This window comes from Papaver somniferum, chromosome 3 (genome assembly GCF_003573695.1).
Source record: "Papaver somniferum cultivar HN1 chromosome 3, ASM357369v1, whole genome shotgun sequence".
NCBI lineage: Eukaryota > Viridiplantae > Streptophyta > Magnoliopsida > Ranunculales > Papaveraceae > Papaver > Papaver somniferum.
Genome location: NC_039360.1, coordinates 16,969,873 through 16,984,411, shown reverse-complemented (window position 1 = coordinate 16,984,411; position 14,539 = coordinate 16,969,873). Strand labels below are relative to the sequence as shown.

At 37.4% G+C, this 14,539-nt stretch overlaps 1 protein-coding gene and 2 long non-coding RNA genes across 3 annotated transcripts; 1 reads left to right on the top strand and 2 right to left on the bottom strand.

Annotated features, from left to right (window-relative positions):
* Positions 1-4,537: 4,537 nt before the first annotated feature.
* LOC113360961 lies at positions 4,538-5,835 on the bottom strand. Its single transcript, XR_003364887.1, has 3 exons — positions 5,778-5,835; positions 5,010-5,682; positions 4,538-4,918 (listed from the first exon to the last, which is right to left on the bottom strand). It is a non-coding gene; the product is annotated as an uncharacterized LOC113360961 (long non-coding RNA).
* A 514-nt stretch (positions 5,836-6,349) lies between these two features.
* On the bottom strand, positions 6,350-8,311 carry LOC113360960. The gene is made up of 3 exons (XR_003364886.1): positions 7,812-8,311; positions 6,565-7,073; positions 6,350-6,485 (listed from the first exon to the last, which is right to left on the bottom strand). It is a non-coding gene; the product is annotated as an uncharacterized LOC113360960 (long non-coding RNA).
* Positions 8,312-11,627: 3,316 nt separating this feature from the next.
* LOC113359058 lies at positions 11,628-12,059 on the top strand. The gene has a single exon (XM_026602753.1). The coding sequence runs from the start codon at positions 11,628-11,630 to the stop codon at positions 12,057-12,059; it is 432 nt and encodes a 143-aa protein (XP_026458538.1).
* Positions 12,060-14,539: the final 2,480 nt, after the last annotated feature.

The window sequence follows — 14,539 nt, the reverse complement described above, 5'->3', positions numbered from 1 at the left end:
CCAACCAAAAAATGTTCGGTAGAAAATTGTTAAAGCTGGAAGGCAAAATACCTATCCACCAAGGAAAGAATCACAATCCCACCAGTGAGAACCTTCAAGACTAAATTATCCATGAAGGGCAAGGCCACCTATATATACTTAATATACCTTTCGCTTACTTCATTCATCACAGGACGTGTTCTTTATCGAACTCATAATTAAATTCATGCCCTTAATTAGAACCCCCAATCGGGGATATCAAAACTAATTGGGGATATAGCTACATGACAAAATCTGGATCCAAATATTAAATCCGGATCATCCCTTATCTAATTATTTTTTTAATTCCTAATCTATCCCTCATTAATCAGGTTTAGTGGTTAATAATAATTAGTAAAATCTTAAGTATTTGGGGATAGGTTAGTATGTATTTTTATTTGAATATGTGTGAGGTGAGAGTTGAAGGAGGGAAAAATATTTTTGAGTTGAATTTTTTTTTGTGAAAATGGAAGATGATTGTGAGGAGAGAATTGCTGCTGCTGAATCTTTAGCTCAACTACAACAGAAGCATGTCTTCAATCTTCGGTTAATGATAACAACTCACAATTGGACTTATATGATGAACCAACACCCTTGGAATATGATTTTCGTGAGCATGAAGTGTTTTTTGAAGAACCAACCCAAGAAAGTAAACAAGTTCAACATACAAGCATCCCCAAACACACATGTAATACCGCCAAGAGGTCGAAAATTTGATCATTTTTTTTTTGAAACCGCCATTTTTTTCTCTGGAAAAGCTTAGTGCCGACATACTCGTAGTATGAATACCACGCCGGCACCGGCAGAACCGGCACGGTATTCATACTTTTTCATGTCGGCGAAAATTATCCCCCGTTCTGAAACGATTGCCGACGTGGTTTTCAACCAAAAAGTCCATGCCGGCACGCAGTTAACTTTTTACCTACCACCGAATATTCCATAAAATATCCAAACCGGCATGGTTCACTCCTAACTTAACTATGCCGGTACCACAAGAAAAACATCCAGGAGTTAATGATTTTTGAACTTAAATACCGGCGTAGTAATTAAATTATCGAGCATGCCGGCACCAAGTACCGGCGTTGTTTGTAAACTAGGGACAAAGCCGGCACGGAGTACCGGCTTGAAACTTTACATATCGAGCACGCCGGCATCGCGAATCCCGGCATAAATGTTCAAGAAAATACATTGCCGGTACTTTTAAAAATTAGCTCCTCTTTTTCAAGTGCAATTCCGGAATGCCGAAACATTAATCGAGAATGTCGTCACATGTTTTCGGCTTTGAATGTTTTGGCGGTACTGTCGTCGAGCATGCCGGAACTAGTACCCGGCATAGTAATTAAATTTTAGTTGGAACTAATTCAATTTTCTTTTCATTCATTCCTTAGATTGTGACATACATTGATTAACAAATTCCAAGCTTGGTCCGGATACGTCTGAATATTATAAAATGCCTCCTGTATGTTACCAAACACCTAGTTTTTAGAAATTTATGTGGGGATTGCTTGTAATTAACCTTATAATCTCCCATTGTTGTCCTTATGTAGGGAATAAAATCTCCAGAGGAAGCAATTGCTTGGGCAAAAGAGACGGCTCTTAAGAACATGTGTGTGTTGGTGAGGAATACCCAACGTTCAGATAATCGTTTTGGGATGGTTTGTGAGAGAAGTGGGCAATACAAGAAGAAGGATAGCCATAAGAGAAAGGGTTATGTATATCCAAAGAAGACTAATAGGGTATACAAGACTCGTACGAGGAAGGATTCCCTATCGGAGTGGATGATTTTTTTTCATATAAAAATTCTCTGAAATCGGTAGTTGGTGATTGATTTGCCATCAGAGAAATGTGTTGGAGCTCACCTATTTTTTTTTCCTTGAGGTATCAACTGCAATAGGTGTATCCATTCCTTTAAATAGATGAGGACACAATGGCTCTTTTCCACTTTATCATTCCGGCATTGTCAGTATCTTAGATCCCACGCCAGAAATGGTTTATGGTTTAAAAAAATAGCCGGTATGCATTCAATGTTCCATTCCGGCAGTGTACGAAAGATGTTCGACAATGCCGGTAGCATATACCGACACTGTAATGTATATGATGTTAAAGCCGGAACATGGTTTATTGCACACAGAATTTTGACACCAAATTCCGGCGCAGGATACTATATAGTATGTATGCAGGAAACCTAACGGTATTGAGTTATGTTAACAAAGTAAGCCAGAACTATAATTTATTTCAAATGTAATCCTTGTCGCAGGAAGCACGAATGCACTTAGCACGTGCATCAAGCCTTTAAACCACTTGGGTCACGAGTTATAGTCTCGTGAGGGTTTACAAAGAGATGTACCCACAAAACCTTACCAAAAACTACCCTAAAAACCTAACCAAATACCGCTAAACCTATTAATCTTCTTAGGAAGAATCCATCTCTGATTCACCCAGCTGGTGGTACTCCGTGACTTTGCTTACAATGTGGTTCACGTTGGCATCAAACATGAATGCTTCTCTCTTTTTCCTGTAAGTAACGCGTTTTCACGGCTTCATGCTACAAAAACAACACAAAAGCTTAGTTTATTACTTAAAAATTGAAAAAGAGTGGATTGTGTCGAATTAATCATAAAGATACTTACAAGTTGTTGAGGGGACAATCTATTGCTGGTAGCGTGCTCGATCCGGTGTGTCATTTTTAGATATTCAGCCACCGCATTTAGGATGATGTCATGTCGTTGCTCGATTTGTTGAGCAGTTCTTCCTTTCGGGTTACCGTAATCGTGAATAAACTTGTTAAAAATATTCAACCAAATGGAATCCCGCGTACTGTTATCTATACTTGAAGGACGAGTTTCGGCGTACCATGCTTGGGTGATTGTTAAATCTTCCTCGGAGTCGAACGATGCCATTTGTTGTGTGTGGGATTAGGTACTATGCTAAGCTATTTATAGATGATTATTCTAGGGTGTAGGGTTTCTAGTTAAGAGGCTCAAGGAGATATATAAGAACACACGAGTTTTAGGCCTTTGGGTCCAAGTATTATCTCTCTTTATATAGAGATAAACCTCAACGACCAATTTTTTTGAAATGACACAATCTCCGGCATTGAAATAAATGTGACATAGAAAGCCGGCACCAGGTCCCGACATCAAGATGTTTATGCCCGTACTAGTGCATTTCTTCACAGATAAATATGCAACTACTAATTGCGTGGTTGAACAACATGGTTCAGTGCCGGTACCGCACACCGACATAGAATATATAATTGCGACCACGCCGGCGGTGTTGAATTTCAAAAAAAAAACGGCTAGTTTTTTGAAAAATAAGACCGTTGGATATTCATTTCTATATAATACTCCCCCCCCCCCCCCCCCCCCCCCCAATTCTTTTGGAAAAATCTACACAAAGCACCCACCAAATAACAAAATCCTTCTCTCAAGAAAGCAAGCACCAAAAAATAGATCAATCTAGCACGGTTAAAGATTCTCAACCGATGGGAGATTCATCATCAAGCTCTAACTGCAAAGTAAGTAGATTCAACATTATCAACTATATATGGACAGTTAAATTCTTCTCTACTATAACGTATCACTAATATAATCTTCTCTTACAGAGTCATCATTGCAGCTGTCAAATTTGCAAGTCACCTTCTCATCTAGCAATGGACTGTCCTTTTATTATTCAAAGTGTAGAAGCTGTGATGGGACACGCCGGTTTTGGATTGCAAAAACTGATGATGCTGAAAATGGAAGAATGTTTCTAAGGTGTTTGAATTACCCAAAGTGCAATGAGTTTCAATGGTTTGACAAAGCTGCTGCACTAGAAAAACCAAGAGAAACCCACAAGGGCCAATGCAAGCCTATTGATGGGTGTGATAGGTGTTATATGAAGGGAAAGGAATATGTTGAAAGAGAAGATGAACCAATGAAGATTGTCCTTGACACCCCCATTCCAGACGATGTCTTCGAAGATATTTGCGAAAGGCTCAAAGGATCGGCAATTGTTAAAAAGGGATGGAAATAGATTATGAGATCATGTTTAACCAAAGTTGCTCCATTCCATGTTTTTTAGTATGTTTAAATTTAAAGTTTCAGATCCAATGTAATAGATTACTTAGGAATGAAATTAAATAGCATTCAGAACGGATTTATAATCAATACCGGCATTGTAGTTTTATCCGAACCAATGCCGGTTTTATGGAACAACTATCAAAGTGTAAGAAAACCAGAATTCCAGTATAGATTCAATAAATATTCCAATGCCGGTTTTATGGAAAAACTAGCAAAGTGTTAGAAAGACACAGAGTTCCGGCATTGGTGCATAAATACTTCAGTGCAGGTATTGTCCACATTCTATACAGGAACTTGAACCCTTTCATCTCCTTGTTCCGGTATAGGTTTAGGAAAATATTTGAAAGCCGGTATCAGTGACGGCATAGAAATATAATTACTTTTACACGCCGGAAGCTGTCCCAGCACTGTATAACCTAGATGTTCTCATGCCGGCAACTCTGGTGTAAATAAAACTTGCAAAGAAAACGTTTCACTAGAAATCTAAACATGTTCAACATAAACCAAACAACTGAATCGTGATTAAATGTTCTTCATCACGGTATCATAAACCAAAAGTAAACCAAACAACTAAAGAGTTCAACCGAAAACAAGTTAGAAATTGTTCAAAACATAACAACCACCATCCACATAACAAAACACAACTATAGAGTTCATCACTTGGTCTTTTGCTTCTTGGCAACGGGAGCCTTCCTCGTTTCCCCAAACAAAGCTCTTGCATCTGGTTCTTCAATTTTATCAAGCTTCTCCACGACTTCTTTCACTTCTTCATTGGATAGCCCCTCTCCTTCGTCGTACTTGCAACCTAACATCTTCTTCAACTTGCCAATCCGACGCCGCTAGTTTCATACATCAAACACATAATTAGTATATATATGCTAATATAAGATTATGTGTACATTAAACGACTAAGCAACTAACAATACTTACTAGCAATCCAACGGTCTTATGAAGTTTGGCCATCGTAGGCGGTGCCTCAGTAGGAGTTGGAACAGGAGGGTTTTTTTGGGGTGGAACTTCGACGTCGTCCGGGCGCACGACAAATGGATGTGAATTCCAAGTAATTATCAATGTAGGCGGGATCGGCTTCATCACCGTTGTTCACAAGCTCCCAATTAGTAGCATCTACCAAACGACGTGGTTCCCTATCCCTTCAATGTGTTGGTTCTGGAATTGGATCATACTCTACCCTCAACCTTGTGGAACTTGACATAGACACAGTAAGGTCAAGCACATACCTTTCATGAGAGGATGTCATGAAGCAAGGTAATTTCTTATATCCAAGTTGTCGAATCACACGTCGAGGGTCAGCCATAACGTATCCCTTAGGGGGGAACAAAGGCCCATTGTAAAATGCAACGTTATAGTACCTCAAATATTGGTGGTTTTCTCTAGCCTCCCTGTAAGGGTCACACACAACATCTTTGGTAGTCATCGCGTCCAGAGCCAATCTCATAGCTATCAGTCGACGATTGTTACCGGGCTTCGGATGGGTGTTGAACTGGTATCTCTTGGCTCTAGGCTCCTCGAGGTCATCAATGGGTATAATATTCAAGAAGGAGTTTCCCTTAAACAATGTTGGGAAATTTTCATAAGCCCACACCTATACAAATGTGAAATGATACATTTAAAAATCAGTAAATTTTGTTTCTAACATCATAAGGGTACATAAGAACATAAGTTTAAAAACAAAATTACCTGGAGTAGAGTGAAATTCCCGACAAATTGGTTTGTAACCGCCTTAGAGGTCCTTCTCATCTCCGTCATCAAATGTTCCATTACCACGGTGCCCCAAGAATAGCTACAGACCTCTTCCAACGGATCCAAATATTGAAGGTAGTTTACACTAACCCTGTTGCCACTAGTGTCAGGGAACACCCTAGTTCCCAAGATGAATAACAGGTACGCATCGGTTGTATAATAACGAATCTGTGCGGGGTCCAATCCATCCTTGTCTTTTCTCTGCGTCGTGCCTTCAAAAGTCTTCTTAAGAAGCGTCAGCTTGATGGTCTTTGTCCTACTATTCTTAGATACATAGAAGCTTTCCACAGGAGTTTTGTAGTCCCAACCCAACAACTTGTTAGTAAGAGCGTGCAACTTCGACCATTCTAACTCCGGACAATGATCTTCTGCAATTGATTTGCCGGTAACACTCAAGCCTAGAATGTTCTGAGCATCATCAGGGATCAAGGTCATCTCGTCAAATGGGAAGTGCATGGTATCTATTTCACCATGATACCTTTCGACGAAGCAATTGACTGTCACAATATCTGGCTTCACATAATTTTCAACCAAAGTATATAGACCAGAATCCTTTACTAATGTTTGGACCTCTTCACATTCCTTAGACAAATCCCAATGAGAGGAGGCTTGATTTCGGCAACAACGCACAACCTTCTTATGAACCTACAATAAGGAGATAATACTACTAAGAGGTTTTATATAAATACAAAACAATGCATATGCACGATATATAAATTCTTACATAGGTTTGATAGATAGTACGAGCCCAAGAGTCCTTGTAGCCAAATAGATGCCCCGGATCAAAAGAAGCTGCACCCCAAATTTTACCACGATCAAGGTCACGTATCATGTCATCAATATGAGGAAGGTGTTAACCTTTAACTTTTACTTTGCTTGTGCCCTTGCCTTGTGTCGGTTGTTGACTTGAACCAACTTGTTCCATTACCACTTGACTTGGATTAATCTCATTATCTTCCTCCTCACTTTCCTCTTCATCTTGCTCATCTTGCTCCTCTTCCTCATCTTCCTCCTCAACAGCTCCGGCAGATTCACGGATTTACGATTTTACTACAATCACGACCACTCTCCCAAATATCCCCTCTTGTCTCAACACCCAAACGCTTTTTGTTATTCCCTCGAGGAGGCAGAGAATGAGGAGTATCAAGACCATCCTTCCTTTTTTTCTTAGTGACAACAGCTTTAGCTTTTCCTCTGTTAGCCTCCTTTGCTTTGGATTCCTTTGCTTTAGATCTATTTCAAAAGAAGCACGAAATAAATATAAGAAAACTAACCTTCATTTCTAATACCGGCATAGACCCAACATATTCCGGCATAGAATCATCACTACCGGCATACCAAAAAAAAGGTATCGAACATGACGGGACACAGTTCCGGCATTGAGAAATAGTTATCGAGGATGCCGGTACACTTTGGTAAATTCCTGGAATGCAAAATACAAGTACCGGCATAAACGTAAAACAAAAACCCAAGCCGGTACCTAATACTGGCGTTGAAAAAAATATCGAAGATGCCAATACTATTTTTGAAGTTCCTCGATAACAAATCTCTGGTACCGGCATGGAATATAACCAAAAACGTATGCCACTACACATAACAAAAGCATAGGGTTTTCTGTTTATTAGAAGCTCACTATCGGCGTACTCGTAGAACTTCAAATAAATGCCGGTACTGAATTACGAAGTGGTATTCATCCTAAAATTGTGTTCCGGCGTGGTCTTCATCCTAGATCGAATGCCGGTAATCGTTCCCGGTGTGGTATTCATACTAAATTGAATGCCGGGAAGCGCTGCCGGTATGATCTTCATCCTAGATCGAATGCCGGTACCTAATCTCGGTTTGGTATTCATACTAATTTGAATGACGGGAGTTCTGAAACTCAACTGTTTCAGTTAGGGTTTCGCGTTTTTGACCTAAACTCATAGCTACAAATCGATTGAAATACTAATTAAACAGTTTAAAATGACTAACCTTCTCACAGAAGCCATCTTTGCAAGTAGTTGATCGTCCGATAACGCTGCTTCTTCGTCTTCTTCCTCTTGAGCAATCAAACCAAGTATTTCTTTTAATTTCTGTTGAGCAATCGATCTTGGGTTCGATTGGGAAGTTGTTTTTTTTCGTGGAGGCTTGGTTATGATTCGGGTAGGTTAATCGACGATTTTTTTTTTTATTTAACGATTAATCGTCGATGAAGAACGATGGTGTGAACGATGAAGAAGATGAAGAAAAAAAATCGAAACCTAACCCTAACTAAGAATGCCGGAACTGATGGTGTAAATGGGGATATTTGGTTTGGTTTTTGATTTTAAGTTTTAGGAGAAAGGGTATAACAGTCTTTTCATAATGTTTTTTAATTAATCTAAGGGTGTTTTAATACTTTCGCCACAAAAAACACCCCTTAACAGACACTTTTGGTTGGGGGAAGTAATTCATATCCCCAATTAGTTTCCATATCCCCAATCGCGCGTTCCTTAATTACCACTGCCACCACAACATTGCCTAAGATTTAAGCTCCTAAAATAAATTGCATTTACTAACTTAATTTCACAGTGATACGTTTCAGGCAAATTAGGTCAAAATATTTATTTAAAAATTATAATCATCAAACAAAAACCTTCTTTATTAAATCCCCATAAAAAAAACCATAAAGATTGAAATTTTTAACAAAAAATAATTTAAAGAAAAAACTGGATGTGCAACTAGTTTTCCATTGGGAAATTAATTAATGATTTATTTACTAATCTTAGTGGACTGGTCACATAGGGTTTTCGAAATCAAATTAAAATACAAGCTGCAACATGAAACTATGCTTACAGGATCAAAACTTCAATTAAATAAGAAAACAAAGGAGCTTACTTGCAATGAGCAGGAATGGCAGCTACCCCGTGGTTGGATACATCAAATCACCACATATAAACCTTTTTAAATTCTACATGCTGCATCTTAGACAGTGCAATTTGAAAACTGGAAATTTTGGGTAGTTGAGGCATTCGTCAAATTGGGTTTTTGGTGTCTTCGTCTATACCAGATTCGCGGTAACAGAGAATTGCATTTGATTTCTCACAACTTACAAATAAAAATTCAGTAGTTAAATGGAGTTGCACCGGAAGTTACAATAGAGATCCAGTTGATAAGAATCAATCCGCAGAAACCCTCTGCTAGGATTTTCCAACATACGAAGGCGAAGAGAAGAAAAGGATGCGCTAGGCAGGTTAGGCATAAGGTTCCGAACTTCAGATTTACGGGTTAAGTTAAGTTAATATCTTAAGGGATTAGAATGTCATTTGGTATCAATTTTGTGCCAACCAGGAGCACCCATTTGACTCTGTCCGTCAACTATGGTTGACTCAAAAGTTGTCTCTCTATAAGGAAATTTTTACTCATATAAGAGCAAGTCTTATGGTGGAATCCAACCTATTCCAAGTGTGGAAAAACCATGGAATGTCAAGTCTAATGGCTTCCAAGTTAGGGTTTTCCACAAAAAATCCAAGCAAGGTTCCACCGTTTTGTGGAAGGGTTCGTGGAATCCATCTGAACGCCAATAAGAATAGCGTTAAACGCTATTAAGAATAGCGTTTTTTTTTGTCCGTAGATTTAGGATGAGTTGTTGAAATCTAACGGCTGAGGAAAAAACGCTATTCTTAATAGCGTTTTCACTATTCCACCACTACACTTGCACTTCCATCCACCGTTCCAAATGCTGAGGTGGCGTGGAAGATGGAAGATGGAACTCTTCCACCATAAGACTTGCTCTATAACCATGTATTTCTATGGAAGAAAATAATGCGTTAAATGCTATCCCAACTTCTGAAGAAATTTGGGATGTGGTAAAGAAGTTAAAACCTAATAAAGCACCGAGACCGGATGGTTTCCCGGTTAGCTTTTTTAAACATAATTGGGAGATAGTATGCACACAGATGGTAGTTATAATTCAGGATTTTCTAAAAAATAAATACCTTCATAGTGAGCTAAATAAATTTTTTTTATTCTTAATCCCTAAGATAAAGAACCCAAAATCCCCAGCTGATTTCAGACCAATTGGTCTTTATAACACTCCTTACAAAGTTATTGCTAAAATAATCGCAAATAGGTGAAAAAAAATTCTGGAAACAATAATTTCACCCTTACAATCTGCATTCCTATCTTCCAGACATATCTCAGACAACATAATTGTTGCTCATGAGATTGTTCATTCGATGAAGAACAATAAAAACAAAACAGGAACTATAGGACTTAAGATTGATATGTCAAAGGCATTTGATAGGGTAAATCGAAATTTTTTGATTAAAACTTTGGAAGCTTTTGGTTTTTCTAAACACTGGTGTGAACTGATATTTCAATGCATATCCTCCTTATATATTGTTGTTTTACTAAATAGTAACCCATGCAAAGATTTCAAACCATCTAGGGAAATAAGACATGGGGGTCCATTATCCTCATAATTGTTCATCTTATGCATAGAAGTGTTTTCTAGATTGTTGTGTCATCTGGAAACTGAGAAAAAGGTGACAAGCTAGGTATTAAACTAGCTCCACAATCTACTCATATTTCGCATTTGTTCTTTGCTGATGACTTGCTGCTTTTTACAAAAGCTGATTTAGGAAGCTGTAAGAATCTCTTGGATGCAATAAATACGTCCAGCAAGGCCTCAAGGCAAGTTATAAACTTTACAAAATCAGGTCAATTTTTTAGTAAAAAAGTTCATAACAAACATCAGGGCATAATCTTTAGATTAATGGAAAAAGAATTAAAAAATCAAGACACCCATTTAGGGATGCCTCTCTTCATGGATAGATCAAAACTTAAGACTTTTGATAATATTATAGAGAAGATGGAACAAAAAGTTAAAATATGGCTAGAAAAAATGTATCACAACCTAATAAGATTGTTTTAAATAAAATTGTCTTATCCAGTATGCCAATTTTTAGCATGGTCTATTTTTTTTTACCTTAGAAAATTACTAAGAGAATAAATGATATACAAAGAGATTTTTTGTGGGGAACATACAAACAAGAAAAGAATTTACATAAAATACTTTGATTTCTTATGCAAACCTGTAGAACATGGAGGATTAGGATTTAAAGAAGCTAACAAAGTCAATCAAGCGATGGTTAGCAGAATTGCTTTGAGACTGGTGAGCAACCCGGATGATCTTTGGGCTCAAATTTTAGAAGGAAAATATTTTAAAAAACAGAATTTTGCACTCCAAGAAGAAATCAAATGCTTTTTGGATATGGAAATATATCTTGCAGGGCATATAACACATCAATAACATAGTATATGAGAAGTGGGAGATGAATCTTCCATAAACATCTGGGAAGACAAATGGTTCCAAATAGGGAACAGGTTCTGGCAAATTTTATCCCTAGAATTACTAATTTAACACTTGTGTCAGATTTAATTAATTCTGACACAAAGAAGTAGAATCAATCCTTGTTACTTTTTTTTTTGATAACTCTTTTGTACATGAAATCTTGAACATCAACAACTCCTAAGGATTTCAGGCCTTTGTGATTAGTAGTTTCTATAAGATAGTTTCTAAACTATTGGCATAGAGAATGAAGGTTGTTATGCCGGCTCTTATCTCGAATGCACATGATGATTTATTCACGGGAAGCAAATTTTAGATGGGATTTTGGTATTTAACGAATGCATTGATAGCGGGATTAAAAAAAAGAAGTTAGGTATCTTGTGTAAGATAGATATGGAGAAGGCGTTCGATAATGTAAGTTGCAATGCGCTTTTTTCTATCTTGCAAAAGAATGGCTTTGGAGATAGGTGGATGAAATGGATAAGATGGTGTGTTACGGAGCTCAATTATCGGTTCTTATAAATGGAACTGCATTAGAAAGAATTAAAACTTATGAGGGCATCATACAGGGTGATCCGTTGTCATCTTTTCTTTTTCTGTTAGTGGTGGAAGTGCTGTCAATTTTGCTGAACGGAGTTGTGAATAATGGGAGATTAAGTGGCTTTCAAGTGGCTAAAAATGACACTATTGTTTCTCACTTGCAGTTTGCAGATGGAACAATTATCTTGATGAATGCTACGAGAAGTGAGGTTAGAAGGCTTCATGTGTTATTAATGGTGTTTGAAGTGCTAACAGGCTTAAAGCAAAACTTGGATAAGAGTTCTATGATAAACATAGGGGCAGATAATGTAATTCAAGAGTTAGCTGCTGAGTTGGGTTGTAAGGTTGAGAAACTTCCGATAACTTAATTAGGAATTCCTATTGGAGTTAACAAGAGAAATATTGCTATCTGGGATGTAGTTATTGAAAGGATGAAGAAGAAGTTGGCTATATGGGAATGAAAATTTCTGAATAAAGCTGGGAGGATTGCCTTGATTCAAAGTTCATTGAAGAGTTTAGCTACTTACTTCATGTCACTTATGGAGTTACCAGTCACAGTTGAAAAGAAGCTAAACAGTATAATGAGAAAATTTCTATGGGAGGAAGATGAGAACAAAATAAAGATGAGTTCGGTAGGATGGAAGAAGATTTGTAAACCTAAGAAATTCGGAGGGCTTGACATAAGAAGTCTGAGACATGTTAATAAATCCATGTTATCTGAATGAAATTGGAAGTATGCTAGAGAAAAAGAGGCTTGGTGGAGAAAAATCATGGTAGAAAAATCTAAATCTAGTGAGAACTATTTAGTTCCTTCTATCACCAGTGAAGCTGTTGGTAAGAATATGTGGCATGTTATTTCGAAGGATAATAAGGATTTTCTTGACGTGGTGAACATTCAAGTGGGAGATGGAAGAAGCGTACGCTTTAGCATGACTTTTGGGTTGAGATCGAGGGGAGCATTAAAAATTAAGTATCCAAGACTGTATAAGCTAAGCACTTAGAAGAATGTGATGGTGGCTGATATTCTAGGAGATAATATGATCAAGCACTACTCTTGAGCACTTGATCCAGCTGAGAGAATAGACTTTCTAGAACTAAGACATGATCTGAGAAATACCACTTTAACAGAAGGTGTGGAAGACAGTTTAGCAGGAGATTACACAACAAAGGCAGCTTATGAGAAGATTATAAATAATGTGGAGAATTTTGATTTTACAGGTCTTCTGACGAATAAACTCATCCCACCTAAAGTGATTTTCATGACATGGGCTTATCTGCATGAATATTTACCCACAAGATGTATGCTATGAAGAAGAGGAGTTCAAATTCCATCAACTATGTGTGTTCTATGTAATGAGGAGGATGAGGACCTAAAGCATCTTTTCATACACTGCAAGTGGTCGAAACCAATATGGGAGTTCTTGCTTTCTTCTTTATAAGTTAACTGGTCTATGTCGGAGGTCTTCAAGGCGTTGTTGGATAGCTGAAAACTTTTCAAGGTTAGCAAGAGAAAAACAATTGTTTGGAAGATAACTCCTTATGGTATCTTTTGGGAGATTTGGAATGAGAGGAACTCGAGGATTCATGGAGGAAGAAATAAATATTTGGATGATATCAAGATGTTGATCATTCAAAATATCTGCTTGTGGATCTCTCCCAAGAATTTATTTTAAAGATTACTCAGTTAATCAAATTTTGTTTCAATGAGACACTACACTTTCTATGTAATAGGTCCTTTCAGTTTTTATTTTTAGATCTTTTAGGGATCCTGTGATCTCTTGTATATTCTGTAAATATTTTTTCCTTCTTAATCTTAATATATCTTTCGTTTCTCAAAATAAATAAAAAAATAATCTTGAACATCAGATTATACACATCAAATGATGGAAATCCGAAGAAAGACAAATTCAAATGGTCACTTACTAGAAATGGAGACTTTATTGTGAAGTCTCTATATGCTATAAGCTCCAAAACCCCACAGGTTCAGTCTCTCATGAAACTAAACTCTTTTGGAAGGGATTTTGGAGTATGGATGCATCACAGAGAATCAAAATTTTCATTTGGAAATGTCTGCGCAGGACGCATTACCAACACGACAAAAGATGGGTTATGTCTTGAATGTGGAAACACAATGTCTCTTCTATCGTAAACAGGCAGTAGAATCCTCTTACCACATGTTCTTTGAATGTGGCTATGCTAAAGCATTTTGGAACTTAGCTCTAATGGCCTTACAGTGAGTATATTCTAACTCACTCAGTGGCCTTCAACTATTCTAAAGCAGGGATATCCATTGAGCACCAACTTAAGATTCAATGGCCTGAGCATTATGCTAAAGCAGTTTGGAAAACCCTTGAGCTTGTCGTAGAGTAACATAAACCCATTGTAATTGATCCTAGACCTAAATCGAGAAAATAAAGAGACGCTTAGATTTAAATTGAATTATTATATTCAATATATATTATAAAAAGAAGTGGTGTGTGTGTAGCCTTACAAATCCGACCATCGATTTCGTCATCCCATGATGGAGATTGATCGGTTATATGTCCTATATAGACGTCCGTCCGATCTCTTGGCTTCCTAATAAAAATATGATTCTAAAGATTATTTAACAGCGTTGGATCCTTGGATTTCTTAATTTGACTGCAGCGTCGGATTTCCTAATTTGACTAAGTTTTCGTTAATATAGGCTAACACTAAGTAGATGTATTTATAGAACAGAAGAGCATCATTCTTTAACGTTTTCACCAACATATGGTCTTCTATCTATAGTTCTTCCCCTCCATTAACGACTTCTAATTCTTAACTTCGTTTCTCTATATCATAATAATACTGAGTTATTAATACTTAG

What these genes read in the sequence shown, in the direction of transcription:
- LOC113359058 (XM_026602753.1), top strand. Translation starts at nt 11,628, where the DNA reads ATGGATAAGATGGTGTGTTACGGAGCTCAATTATCGGTTCTTATAAAT.